Genomic DNA, 14,831 nt, shown 5'->3' on the forward strand with positions numbered 1-14,831 from the left:
ACTCAAGTAGGAGAATTGAGTACTTTTTCCACCATGCATTTGTTTCTAATAGTGTAGGATACACCATTGCATAGAAGTAATTCATTTAGTCTTTCAATAAGCCAATTTGTTTCATAGGCTGGTTTCCAGTGAGCAATTTACAACAATGGATAATCAAATTTGTAGAAAGCTTTTGTAGAAAGCTTGCATTTGCTGGACTTTCTGACGGGCCACCTCCAGGTGGTGAAGTTAGGAAACAACATCTCCACCCCGCTGTTCCTCAACATTGGGGCCCCACAAGGGTGCGTTCTCAGCCCTCTCCTGTACTCCCTGTTCACCCACGACTGCGTGGCCATTCACGCTTCCAACTCAATCATCAAGTTTGCAGACGACACCACAGTGGTAGGCCTGATTTACCAACAACGATGAGGCGGCTTACAGGGAGGAGGTGAGGGCCCTCGTAGTGTGGTGTCAGGAAAACAACCTCTCACTCAACGTCAACAAAACAAATAAGATGATCGTGGACTTCAGGAAACAGCAGAGGGAGCACCACCCCATCCACATTGACGGGACAGTAGTGGAGAAGGTGGAACGTTTTAAGTTCCTCGGCGTAAACATCACAGACAAACTGAAATGGTCCACCTTCAACCGCAAGGCTCTCCAGAGGGTCTGCACAACGCATCACCTGGGGCAAACTACCTGCCCTCCAGGACACCTACAGCACCCGATGTCACAGGAAGGCCAAAAAGATCATCAAAGACAACAACCACCCGAGCCACTGCATTTTCACCCCGCTATCATCCAGAAGGCGAGGTCACTACAGGTGCATCAAAGCTGGGACTGAGAGACTGAAAAACAGCTTCTATCAAGGCCACCAGACTGTTAAACAGCCATCACTAACATAGAGAGGCCGCTGCCAACATACAGACTCAAATCTCTGGCCACTTAAATAATGGACTTAATAAAGGTATCACTAGTCACTTTAAATAACGGCACTTTAATAATGTTTACATATCCTGTGTTACTCATCTCATATGTGTATACTGTATTCCTAGTGGTAAGAGCGTTGGACTAGTAACCGGAAGCTTTCAAGTTCAAATCCCCGAGCTGACAAGGTACAAATCTGTCGTTCTGCCCCTGAACAGGCAGTTAACCCACTGTTCCCAGGCCATCATTGAAAATAAGAATTTGTTCTTAACTGACTTGCCTAGTTAAATAAAGGTAAAATAAAAGAACTTGCCTATGCCGCACGCCATCCGCTCATCCATATATTTATATGTACATATTTTTATTCATCCCTTTACATTTGTGTGTATAAGGTAGTTGTGAATTTGTTAGATTACTTGTTAGATATTACTGCATAGTCGGAACTAGAAGCACAAGCATTTCGCTACACTCACATTAACATCTGCTAACTATGTGTATGTGACAATAAAATTTGATTTGATTTCCCACTCTCAAGCAGTTTTTATGAAATTAGGCTATTTTGATAATAAATGTGTGTGAATCAGTGAAATTCACAAACTAGAATTGTGTTTTTGTGTGACTATAATGTGTGTTTGATGTTTTCCCAAAGATGTGTTGTGCAGCTGTCAGATGATGATGCTACTGAATTGAATTCCGTGACGTCACGAGCAAGGAAGGAGGAGGTGTGGCGGGAAAAAGGGGTGGAATAAATGGTGGTGTTTTTTGGACTCCCATGCTTTCCGTACGACGTTATGGTTATGTTGACGTGTGGCTTTTGTGGCTCACTAGCCTGCTAGCTGTACTTTGTACAACATGTTTTAGCTAGTAGTGGTAATATAACATTAGTCAAAGAGCTGAAGTTTACCTCCATGCAAAGCTGTACGAAAACAGTTATAACTTCGAACAGTTTGAGAAGCCAACAAATACGATGGCAGCTGCCTGGGAAGAAATCAGACGTCTGGCAGCGGATTTTCAGAGAGCACAGTTTGCTGACACAGTGCAGAGGTAATGCCAGCTGGCTAGTGCCAAATAGCTATCTATAACCACAGTCCTAGCTATTTGGCTAGCTAAATCCATTGTTGACTAGCTAAATCGCTAAGCACAACAATGCGTATTGACTGCTAACATATTAACGTGAAACTAGCAAATGAACTACTTTAGCTAGCTAAGGATTAGGATCTAACGTTAGCTATGGTGGGCTGAACTGCTGGCTGAACCAACTTAGACAGGACAGCTATACTAGTCGCTAGCTATCTGTGCCAGAAAGGGGGCTTCCTGCAGCAGTGTTTTTTTAGCTGGACTAATCTTGTATTACCACAGTTTCCAAACCATAACATAACCTGGGCTTTTGGGAAACTGCTGCTAGAGCAAGCCATTGATACGCTGTATCAGGGGACCCAAATACCTTTTAAATTGGTAGAATTAGATATAGAACTGATTTCTAGGGTCTCTGTGTGTAAATGCCTTTTCTACTGGAAATCCTTCCCAGGTTGTCAGAGAGAAACTGCATTGAAATCGTTGCCAAGCTGGTTGCAGAGAAGAAGTTGGATGTGGTACACACACTTGATGGCAAGGAGTACATCACCCCATCCCAGATCAGTAGGGAGATACGGGATGAGCTCTACATCCATGGAGGTCAGTTGGCTCCTAGAGTCCACCTTCTGATTCCAATGCCTCAGTCTTCAAACAAGTGTTGCACTCATTCATCTCAGGTCATGGCTGCATAGATGTTCAAGGGGTATCATACACCTGCATTAATTGACATGGACAAAAATGTATGGAAAATATGGTGATGTGTTTTTTTTTTTTTTTTTTTTTTTTTTAATCTTGTGTTTTTGCTTTCCAAAGGTCGGGTCAACATTGTGGACCTACAAAAGGTGTGCATTACTACTTATTCCTTCTGCTAGTGTGCAGCACTGTAGTTGTTTTATTTCACTTACCATATTGTCTAAAGACACTTTTTATATATATATATAATTAATTTTTTTGTATACAGATTATCAATGTTGATTGGGTTCATGTTGAGGCCAGAGCAAATGACATTGCAAGATCTGATAAAAGTGTTCAACTGGTGCTGGGGCAGCTTATCGACGAGTAAGTAGGACTTTTTCCACATGTGTTTTTCATTGTTGTACTGTCAACTACTAGGGTAACAGATTTGTTCTGATTTCTTCTAGAAACTATCTGAATCGTGTGTCTGAGGAGGTGAACGATAAACTACAAGAAGCTGGCTTGGTGAACATCCCAGAACTATGTAAAAACTATGACCTTCCGGGGGATTTTCTGACTGAGGTGAGTAATGAGCCACCTCTGTATCTTTACCAATACCGTCCTCAAACTATGTGCAATTAATAATGTATCCTTTCAGTAGTGTATCTGTGCTTGGGCTTTTGGCTTGGGCTTTCAGCTTGAGGTGCATTTGTGGACCTGTACATAGATATTATCTGTTAACCACTTTGTATCCTAGGAGCTGTCGAAGCGCCTTGGGAAAGTCATCCAAGGCCAGATGGATGAGTACAACAGGGGAGTCTTATTCACCCCTGCGTTCGTGTCTCGCCACAGAGCTCGCATCCGTGGGCTTTTTAGTGCAGTGACTCGGTAGGTTTAATCCAAATCCTTTCTTCCCTTGCTTTTAATCCAATACTGTCTTCCCTCCCTGCTCCTAATAATGAATGAATTTGATCTCCTTGTGTAGGCCAACACCAGTCAGTAACGTGATTGGCGTCTATGGTTTTCAGGAACATCTTCTCTACTGTAAGTAGCTATTCTTTCTGTTGTGTTAAAATTCAAACCCCGCTGTTAGAATATTGTCAGCACTATACGATGTGTATAATGGTTTGTACTGTATATGAATACACAGATCAACCAATGTTTGGAGTAGGCCTAATCAAACATGCACTTATGTCACGCTGTCGTTCAACTAAATTCATCTTGGTCCGTTGTTGCCCAGCTGTTTTGGAGGAGCTGGTGAATACTGGCCGTCTGAAAGGCACTGTGGTGGGGGGCCGGCAGGACAAGGCTGTGTACATCCCTGACATCTACTCCAAAACACAGAACACCTGGGTGGACTCCTTCCTCAAGCAGAACGGATACTTAGGTCCTCTAACCTACTAAGATTATTGGTTGCAATATTTTTTTTTTGTCATTTCCGTACTGTAGGTCTGCCTAAAATGTTAATTGTACCCTAAAACATTCCCTCTGTTCCCGCCACGCAGAGTTTGATGCCTTGATCAGACTTGGCATCCCTGACCCAGTGAGCTATATCAGGAAACGTTTCAAGTCCAGCAAGCTGCTGTTCCTCAGGGCGGCCTGTGTTGGCCAGGCCCTAGTAGAACAGGTGGAGGCCTCCGTGGAGGAGGCTGTCAACTCTGCCACATGGACAGATGTGCAGGTCCATACAAACCTTCCTGTACTTCATTTTCTGCCAAAGCACCAATTAATATATTGCAAAATGTCTTTGCTTTAATATAATAATCTTCACTTGAGTTACTCAGCCTTGCTCACTTTAAGTATCTGATGTGCTCTCTCACTTTTGACATGTAGCCCATTCTGCCCAGCTGTCTGTCCATGGAGGATGTTGGCATTATAATCAACGAGGCCATGAGAAAGACCAACGTGCAGTCAACTGCCAGGATCCTGGGCGACACTGTGGTGGTCAGCGAGAAGTTCATCAGCAACTGTCTCTCTCTCTTTAATGAGGCCATGCAGCATAAAGCCCTTAAGGTAAAACACACCTGTCATGAAGTTGCCTGATGGGCCAAAACTGGGATTGTCTTTTGATAGGGACATATAGCTGTCTCCTCTCCATCAATTCAATGCTGTTCTCTTTCAGGAAGTCAAGAACAACCCTGTTTTCCTGATAACGGAAGACGATCTCAAGCAAGGCTATATGATGACAGAAAACACCGCACCTTCCAAAAAGGAAAAAAGGGAGGCGGAGAGGAGGAAAAAGACTACAGGTAGTACAGGCCTCTTTGTAATCCCTAAAATGTCTGTTAGGTTATCAACTAGACATGGGCTGTAAACTCTTTTCAGCCTAAGTATTTCCTGCCGGGTGGTTTGAGATTTGATCCCTGTTGAAGTTCCCTGTTATTATTTCATTGGTTGACTGTTCTTGTTTTGCTTCCTAGAGGGCAGTGGCTGTAAAGGAGGTGGTGGAGGATGCAATGCCAGAGAGGTCAGGATACGCAAAACCAAGAAGAAGGGCAGGAGGGACGACGACAGTGACGAGGAGGCGGCAGTCACCCCACAAAGTATTTGTAGTGGCTAAGGTTCCTAGAGTTAAAAAGAAGGCCACTTCCTTAGACGCCAAATACAGACTTTGTTATTTGCGTTTCCATAGATGATACTTGACGGTTCTTGATTGCAGATGTATTTATTACTCACAATGAGATTGATCAATAGGCAGTGCATTTAATACTTGCCACGAAGCCTCTCTCTACTGCAATCCAAGCTCTGCATTCTGTTGTTCAGCAAAGTTCCAATTCGATTCAATGCAGCGCAAAGATTTTCAGATGAATGTTCTTACGTTGTGTTGTCCATATTTACATTTCGATACCGTCCCTGTATCTAGAAAGTATTTTACTAATGTGGTGGCGACGGTTCAAAAAGCCCACTTCCTTACACGCCAAATACAGACTTGGTTATACTCGTATCCATAGATGATACTAAAGAGTTCTTGATTGCAGTTAAATTATATTTATTACTCACAATGACATTGTCCAGAGTTGCCACACAGATTCCAATTATGCCTATATTTGTTTCCATTATGGCATCTGTGAGGGCACGGGCAAGTGCCTTTTTGAGGCAATCTCCATCTTCACGATTGGCTGATCCCTCCTGATGGCCCGGTTGGACATGACTCCAATAGGGTCATCAGGAGTCCCACCCAGTTGACTACATGAAAATGGTGGGAGCGCTCAATGCACATGCTAAAATGGCATTTTGGCCACTAGTCCTCTGTCATTCTCTATGGGGCTGCACACCTGTCCTAATTATTGTTCCTGATGCCAGCTTTCCCCATAACCCCTTTATATGCTTTTCTACAGGGAAACCCACAATAGGACACTAGGTGTCATAACAATAAGGGAGTTTCCCATGACAAGCATTTCTATTCAATTACAAATCAACCAAATATCTTCTAATACATTTTCTTTCCACATACAAAATGGCTCTAACAGTATGACTACGGTCATTATGTAGCCTCTTCCATACGGAATTCACTATGTAGCACAGTAAAACCTTATTTCAATGAATGTACACTATTACATTGTTTGTTCGGTGAGGCAGTTCTACGTAGCAACGCGTTACCGGTTGTGTTGGAAGAGATGGCTCCCCTGGGTGCCTAAGTCTATTAGCGTAAGACAAAGGTAACCCCATGAGACCAATTATATTTTCTTTTTACTCTTTTGCAGATCGTAACAAACCGACTGAAGTCCCCTTCATGTCCCTGGAGGAAATCGCAGCTGTCCTAGAAGGGCAAGTGTGCGACTGCCCTGAAGAAATCCTCTCCGAGTTGGCAGAACATTTAGTAAGGTAAGGGTCCCAGTCAAAATCACTTTGGAGCACAATGGATTTACCCCCACGCTCCACAGACAAAAGGAACATTGTGTATCAATGGCGGCAGGTAGCCTAGTGGATAGAGCGTTGGGCCGTAACCGAAAGGTTGCTAGATCGAATCCCCGAGCTGACAATGTAAAAAATCTGTCCTTCTGCCCCTGAACAAGGCAGTTAACCCACTGTTCCCCGTTAGGCCGTCATTGTAAATGAGAATTTGTTCTTAACTGACTTGCCTAGTTAAATAATGTAAAAAATAAATTAAAAACATTTTTCAACATGTAAGAGTCTTACTCTCTGCAGGCCTTTGACAAAGACCTACCAGGAGGTGGTTCGGACTGTGTTCATGTCCTCCACTGTCTCCACGACTGGGGTGACCAAGAAGAGAAGTGTGAAAGACTTCCAGGAGGAGCTCTCCAACCTGTACAACAACATCAGACTTTTTGAGAAAGGGACTAAGCTCTTCTCTGGTAAACTGCTTTATTTGACCCCCCCCTCCCCCCAGAAGTAGAGGTTGTCCTCACCACCAACACATTAAACATAAAACCTATCATCCACATTAAACATAAAACATATCATCCCAGAATGAACATCAACTGAGATATTTGACCCCCGCAGATGAGACTCAGGTCCTCATTGCCAAGCACGTCCTGAAGACTGTGTGCACAGACGTCACCAACATCCTGGTGAATTTCATGGCGGCTGAATTGATGATGTCCGCAGAGAATCCCAGCTCTATCACCAACGAAGTTAGTTCTCGTCTCAGCCTTCTCATTCCGTACCTGCTCATTCCTGTTAGTTTGGGTTGTGTTATTCAGTTAGGCTTTGTGAATGTGTACTGTACATTCCCATAAATCACTATCTCTCTTTAGGTGAGAGTGAAGATATTAGGGAAATTACCAGAGGAAACCAAAGGACCTCTTATGAAGGTGCACAACAGTCTCAATGGAAAGGTCAGTTACAGTTGAATTCGGAAGTTTACATACACTTAGGTTGGGGTCATTAACTCGTTTTTCAACCACTCTACACATTTCTTGTTAACAAACTATAGTTTTGGCAAGTTGGTTAGGACAAGTAATTTTTCCAACAATTGTTTACAGACAGATTATTGTCATGGCTTTAGAAGCTTCTGATTGACATCATTTTAGTCAATTGGATGTATTTCAAGGCCTACCTTCAAACTCAGTGCCTCTTTGCTTGAGATCATGGGAAAATCAAAAGAAATCAGCCAAGACCTACCTCAGAAAAAAAATTGTAGACCACATGTCTGGTTCATCCTTGGGAGCAATTTCCAAATGCCTGAAGGTACCACATTCATCTGTACAAACAATAGTACGCAAGTATAAACACCATGGGACCACGCAGCCGTCATACCGCTCAGGAAGGAGACTCGTTCTGTCTCCTAGAGATGAACGTACTTTGGTGCGAAAAGTGCAAATCGATCCCAGAACAACAGCAAAGGACCCTGTGAAGATGCTGGATTAAACCGGTACAAAAGTATCTATATCCACAGTAAAACGGGTCCTATATCGACATTAACTGAAGGGCCGCTCAGCAAGGAAGAAGCCTCTGCTCCAAAACCGCCATTAAAAAGCCAGACTACGGTTTGCAACTGCACATGGGGACAGAGATCTTGCTTTGCTGCAGGAGGGACTGGTGCACTTCACAAAATAGAATCATGAGGTAGGAAAATTACGTGGATATATTGAAGCAACAGCTCAAGACATCAGTCAGGAAGTTAAAGCTTGGTCGCAAATGGGTCTTCCAAATGGACAATGACCCCAAGCATACTTCCAAAGTTGTGGCAAAATGGCTTAAGGACAACAAAGTCAAGGTATTGGAGTGGCCATCACAAAGCCCTGACCTCAATCCCATAGAAAATATGTGGGCAGAACTGAAAAGGTGTGTGCGAGCAAGGAGGCCTACAAACCTGACTCAGTTACACCAGCTCTGTCAGGAGGAATGGGCCAAAATTCACCCTACTTATTGTGGGAAGCTTGTGGAAGGCTACCCAAAACGTTTGACCAAAGTTAAACAATTTAAAGGCAGTTGTCCCAAATACTAATTGAGTATATATACACTTCTGACCCACTGGGAATGTGATGAAAGAAATAAAAGCTGAAATCATTCTCTCTACTATTATTCTGACATTTCACATTCTTAAAATGAAGTGGTGATCCTAACTGACCTAAGATGGAATTTTTACCAGGATTAAATGTCAGGAATTGTGAAACTGAGTTTAAATGTATTTGGCTAAGGTGTATGTAAAATGAACATACAGAAGGTAATAGTTTGAGGTTTACATTATTGCAGATGTTAGTATAAAGCATAAATGTTTGAGATTGTTCTGATTCATGTATGTATGGAAACGTTTTCTAACACTATTGATGTTTTCTTCAGACGATTGAAGATTTTCTAACCAACATAGAAACTGCGGTTGAGGTGTGTGGATTCATGCTGAAGAAGGGAGATAAGAAAAGAGAAAGGTAAAAACCAGTATCATCCTGCTTTAGACTTTCCTAAAATGAAGTCCAAGCATTTACTCTGCTGTCGATAAACCTGGACTGGACTGGAGGTGCCACACATTCTTGGCTGACGTGTGTTCTTGTCCTCTAGACAGGCCCTGTTCCTGCACCGGCAGGCTCTGATAGAGCAGCTGAAGGACACTGAGGACCCAGCCCTGATTCTCCACCTGACCAGCGTGCTGCTCTTCCAGGCCAGCACCCACTGCATGCTGCACGCCCCCGGACGCTGTGTCCCCCAGATCATAGGCACTCTGGTGGGCCGCATCTCTGAGGTACTGCCTCCCCTCTCTTCCTGGTTCTCATTTATAATATAGCTATATTGCTAGTGTTATTACACTAGAAATAGTTAGTGATGTGTCCTTTTGCCACCTTGTAAGTATTTGGGATATTTTATGTTAGGTCTATGAGACACACTTTTGTATGGTGGTATTTTGTTCATGCAGCACTCAAGTTTGGACCTGTTACAATTGACAGTTTTACTTCATACTAAAGGTTTTGTATGAGTGTGGTTGTTGTTGTTTCAGGAGCAGCACAGGCTGCTGACAGGCTACCAGGCCCTGGTGGTTAAGCAGTTAGTGAGCCAGAGCCAGGGAAAGAAGCAGGAGCAGGGGGAAGGAGAGAACCCAGAGGCGGGGGATGAGGCAGAGGCCATCCGGAAAGAGCTGGTTTCCCTGACCAGCGAGGTAAAGGATCTGGTCCTCTCTCAGAAGAAGATGTCTGGGACTGAAGAGTGAATAACAACTTTGACTGCTTTGAAGTTGGCAACTGCCAGCTCTCTGATTTTATAAATCGCCTAGCTTCTCAGTATTACACTGAACAAAACATATAAAACACAACATGTAAAGTGTTGGTCCCATGTTTCGTGAACTGAAATAAAATATCCCAGAAATGTTCCATAGGCACAACACTTATTTAGCTCAAATTTTACACACATTTTTTCTTTGCCAAGATATTATATCCACCTGAGAAGTGTGGCATATCAAGAAGCTGATTAAACAGCATGATCATTATACAGGTGTACTGTGTGTTGGTGACAAAAGGCCACCCAAATATTTTGTCACAAAACACAATGCCACAGATGTCTCAAGTTTTTAGGGAGCATGCAAGTAGCATGCTGACTGTAGGAATGTCCACCACAGCTGTTGCCAAAGCATTGAATGTTCATTTCTCTACCATAAGCCACCTTGTTCATAGTTTGTGAGAATATGGCAACCGGCCTCAACTGCAGACCATGTGTGGGAGAGCGGTTTGCTGATGTCACCGTTGTGAACAAAGTGCCCCATGGTGGGGTTATGGTATGGGCAGGCATAAGCTATGGACAACAAACATAATTGCATTTTATCGATGGCTATTTGTATGCACAGAGATACCATGGTGAGATACTGGGGCACATTGCCGAGCCAGTCGCCATCACCTCGTGTTTCAGCATGACAATGCAGAGGCTCATGTCCCAAGGATCTGTACACAATTCCTGGAAGCTGAAAATGTCAAAATTCTTCCCTGGCCTGCATACTCACCAGACATGTCACCCATTGAGCATGTTTGTGATGCTCTGGATAAATGTGTATGACCCCATGTTCCAGTTCCTTGCCAATATCCGGCTACTTCGCACAGCCTTTGGCGAGGAGTGGGACAACATTCCACAGGCCGCAATCAACAGCCTGATCAACTCTATGCGAAGGAGATGTCGTACTGTTTTTCTGATCCAGGCGCCTAGCATTTTTGTAAGGTATCTGTATTCCCAGTCAAGTGAAATCCATAGATTAGGGCCTAATGAATTTATTTCAATTGACTGATTTTCTTATGAACTGTAACTCAAATTTGAAATTGTTCAATGTTGCGTTTATATTTTTGTTCAGTATATTTGTAGATCAGTCAGTCACAATTTCCCCACAATGCAGATTTGATGTTCTCGAACACGGCCAATGAATGACCAGAAATCTAGAAAAAAATATGAAATACTGTATGTGGTAGAGTTGTAAATGGTCCTGTTATTTTAAGTTATTGGTAGTAAATTCCAAAAGTATTCAGCCCCTTTGGATTTGTTCACATTTTATTATCGCAAAGGGGGTTTAAAATGGATTTAATGGCAATTTTTTTGTCAACAATATACACAAAATATTCTCTATCGAATGTTTTATAGATAATTTAAAATAAAAAATACAAAAGTGTGTACATGTCTATATAGTCGTTGCATATATATTCAGCCCCTTTTTGTTTAGGCAAGCCTAAATTAGTTCAGGAGTAAAATTTTCCTTGTCAATCCCTTTGTAACTTATGTGATTTGTTATGATTTTTGAAGATTTATCCTTCCTCTGTCCCACATAAATACATCTGTAAGGTCCCTCAGTCAGGTATTGTAATTTAATCAGTGCCTGAAATTCAAAGACCAAGGAGCTTTTCGAAAGCCTCATAAAAATGGCAGTGATCGGTAGATGGGTGACAATAACATTGAATATATCTTTAAGCAAGTTAATAATTATGCTGTGGGTGATGTATTTAACCACCCAGGCACAAAGATAACCATTGGTGATTTTAAAACAGCTACAGAGTTCAATGGCTGTGATGGGAGAGAACTGAGGGATCAACAGCATTGTAGTGACTACACATTAATATACTAAATGACAGAGGGAAAAGAACACAAATATAAAAAGTATTCAAAGGAAAAAAAAATTGTATGCAACAAGGCACAAAAGTAATAATGCAAAGCCCTATGTGTGGGGCAAATCCCGAAACATCACTGACTAATTGCCTCATTTTCAAGCATGGTGGTGGCTGTATCATGTTATGGGTATGCTTGACATTGGCCAATACTGGGTAGTTTTTCTTTATAAAAAGAAATGGGATAGGGCTAAGCACAGGCAAAATCCTGAAACCTTTTTCAGTCTGCTTTACACCAGCCACTGGTAGGGGAATTCACCTTTTCAGCAGGACAATAACCGACAACAAGGCCAAATATATACTGTAGTTGCTTACCAATACGACGGTGAATGTTCTTAAGTGGCCACAAGTTTTGACTTAAATTTGCTTGAAATACTATGGCAAGACTTGAAAACGGCTGTCTAGCCATGATCCCCAGCATCTTGGCAGAGCTAGAAGAATTGTTTAAGGAGTAATAGGCAAATATTGCACAATCCAGGTGTGCAAAGCGCTTAGGAGACTTACCCAGAAAAGACACACAGATGTAATTGCTGCCAAAGGTGTTTCTATCATGTGTGGTGGACTCAGGGAGCTGAATAGTTGTGCAACGACTAAATTTTATTTGCATTAATCCTTTTAAAATACATATAATTTGGCTTCCGCTTTGACAGAGTATTTTGTGTAGATTGTTGACCCAAAAGAAATGTCAAATCAATTTCAATCCCACTTTGTAACACTATGTGAGGGCTCCGAATAGTTTTGCAAGGTAATTCTGAGGTGGCAACTATCTTTGCTTATTTCACTTCAAAATTCACAGTAGCTAGATATTTCTCCTTAGTAGTCCTAAATCACTGCTTCATCCATGCTACTACTGTGTCTTTGGTATTTTTTTCCCCTTGTAACAAAAGATGCCTAGAACACTGGCACTCTCCATTGGTAACGCACAACACTGGGAACAACTAAACACGAAACTTGTATTATGCTTTTACCCCATGACATTCGAAAGCACAACATCATAATCATAACCATTTGTAAGAGGTGAGTACTGAACTGCAAAATAGACTGGAATTATATAAAGTATTTTCTAAATTAAAAAAAAAAAAATCCCCCTTCAATGTCCCATGTCAAGAGTGATAAACTGCTTAGATGTTGAGTGGCTTGGATAATATTATATAATATTATTAATATTGTCTGGGTTGCATGTCGGATGGAGAAAGAAATTGCAGCTTTCAAAGGAAATGCCATAGAGGATATGTAACTGGAAGGTAGTAATCAACATTCTATAGCTTGCTGAATGATACATTTAATATAGACTGCTTAAATAGAACAATTTTATTATAAAATGCTTGTTGTGGTTTTAGGAAGGTCCGTGTCTTGACCGTAGAGCTGTGATGGTCATGTAATTTTGGGTGGTGGTTATTGGGTCAGCTAAATGACCACGGTCACGTTATTAAAAACAAATGCTCCAGGCTGCATGTTTTGCAGAAAGGGGGGCGTTGCTTAGGCAACCAAAGACTTGTTTGCTACAACACCTTGTGTCAGCAATGAGCAAGAGTTCCATCACTTTGTAAATAGTCCAATGCTCAGGAGTTCCGTCTTCAGTCAGCTGTTCTTTCCACACACACACACACAAAAAACGGTTATGACGGTTATTTTATTTTCATGACTTGTCATCCGTAATCATCGGTTACACGATTATGCAGTAACTGTGCCAGGCCCGACTAGACGCATTTAATTTTCTATCATGCCGTAGTTGTCTGCCCAGTAGTTATTTTAGATGTGTGGAATCAGATTTTCTGTTATGCAGTGTGTCTAACACCTGACTGCTACACGTGTGCTTGACTGACTATGGCAACACAGAGCGATGGGGGAAGAGTCTGTCTCTTGGGTGGTTTTCACATGCTGTAGACTCGCATGCGCTCCACTAATGATCAGGAGGGACACATGCAACACACAAGCCTCTCCACAGGCACATGTCTGCGATTGCCATGGAAACCAGCAAGAGCTGAAACCGGAGGAGTTATGTGCATGAAAGTAATAAGAGACTGTGAACTGTCTTATTTTTTGTTCCAAGGTTTCAGTGGATTTTGTATCTTTAGCCTCTAATGTATTAGTCAAGTGAGTGGGCCACACTCGGAGGCCGTCCATCTCTTTTCAGATGCTGTCCATCTCCTGTCTACCTCCATCTCTTTTCGGGAGCAAGAACAGGATATTTGATCAAACTCACTTCAAAATGTCCTTGTCTTTGAAAGAAAAGCACATTTTTTTGTACATTAAAATAACTTCAAATTGATCAGAAATACGGTTTAGTCATTGTTAATGTTGTAAATGACTATTGTAGCTGGAAATGGCAGATTTTTAATGGAATATCTATATAGGCGTACAGAGGCCCGTTATCAGCAACTATCACTCCTGTGTTCCACTGGCACGTTGTGTTAGCTAATCCAAGTTGATCATTTTAAAAGGATAATTGAGCATTAGAAACCCCCTTTGCAATTATATTAGCACATCTGAAAACGGTTGTGCTGATTAAAGAAGCAATAAAACTGTCCTTCTTTAGGCTAGTTGAGTATCTGGAGCATCAGCATTTGTGGGTTCGATTACAGGCTCAAAATGGCCAGAAACGAAGAACTTTCTTCTGAAACTCGTCAGTCTATTCTTGTTCTGAGAAATGAAGGCTATTCCATGCGAGAAATTGCCAAGAAACTGAAGATCTCATACAACTCTGTGTACTACTCCCTTCAAAGAACAGCACAAATTGGCTCTAACCAGAATAGAAAGAGGAGTGGGAGGCCCCGGTGCACAACTGAGCAAGTGAACAAGTACATTAGAGTGTCTAGTTTGAGAAACAGATGCCTCACAAGTCCTCAACTGGCAGCTTCATTAAATAGTCAACTATGTCATCTCTGTACTTATAGAAAAAATACTGCCATTAGATACAATAGTGATGTTGCTTTGTGATATGACTGATTTGCACTTGTCAGAAAGCCAAAGGAGAGTGTGGTTGGCAGGAACCACAGCTGCTAAGAAAATACTTGTACAAAAGTGGATTCCACCTCATCAGTTACCATTTCAACAATGACTGCTTACATTTAAGGAAATTGTATTTATGGAGCTCTCCACAGCCAGAATCCACAGGGCCAAGGTGTCCACTCTGGACATTTC

General features: G+C 42.0%; 1 protein-coding gene across 1 annotated transcript; it reads left to right on the plus strand.

The window, feature by feature from the left end:
- The first annotated feature begins 1,671 nt into the window (after positions 1 to 1,671).
- LOC112217515 (E3 UFM1-protein ligase 1) lies at positions 1,672 to 13,292 on the plus strand. Its single transcript, XM_024377842.2, has 19 exons — positions 1,672 to 1,950; positions 2,435 to 2,580; positions 2,794 to 2,822; positions 2,942 to 3,039; positions 3,123 to 3,237; positions 3,413 to 3,543; positions 3,641 to 3,699; positions 3,896 to 4,042; positions 4,161 to 4,336; positions 4,489 to 4,668; positions 4,778 to 4,904; positions 5,076 to 5,198; positions 6,360 to 6,480; positions 6,805 to 6,971; positions 7,120 to 7,250; positions 7,374 to 7,454; positions 8,902 to 8,987; positions 9,118 to 9,298; positions 9,551 to 13,292. Exons 1-19 carry the CDS (start codon positions 1,874 to 1,876, stop codon positions 9,758 to 9,760), a joined length of 2,385 nt encoding a protein of 794 aa, XP_024233610.1. The 5' UTR covers positions 1,672 to 1,873; the 3' UTR covers positions 9,761 to 13,292.
- Positions 13,293 to 14,831: the final 1,539 nt, after the last annotated feature.

Source organism: Oncorhynchus tshawytscha, linkage group LG18 (genome assembly GCF_018296145.1).
Source record: "Oncorhynchus tshawytscha isolate Ot180627B linkage group LG18, Otsh_v2.0, whole genome shotgun sequence".
In the NCBI taxonomy this organism is placed as follows: Eukaryota; Metazoa; Chordata; class Actinopteri; order Salmoniformes; family Salmonidae; genus Oncorhynchus; species Oncorhynchus tshawytscha.

What these genes read in the sequence shown, in the direction of transcription:
- LOC112217515 (XM_024377842.2), top strand. Translation starts at nt 1,874, where the DNA reads ATGGCAGCTGCCTGGGAAGAAATCAGACGTCTGGCAGCGGATTTTCAG. An exon ending in GGCGGCAGTCACCCCACAAA is followed by an intron (nt 5,199 to 6,359) that starts GTATTTGTAGTG and finishes ACTCTTTTGCAG; the next exon opens with ATCGTAACAAACCGACTGAA. An exon ending in GGAGATAAGAAAAGAGAAAG is followed by an intron (nt 8,988 to 9,117) that starts GTAAAAACCAGT and finishes CTTGTCCTCTAG; the next exon opens with ACAGGCCCTGTTCCTGCACC.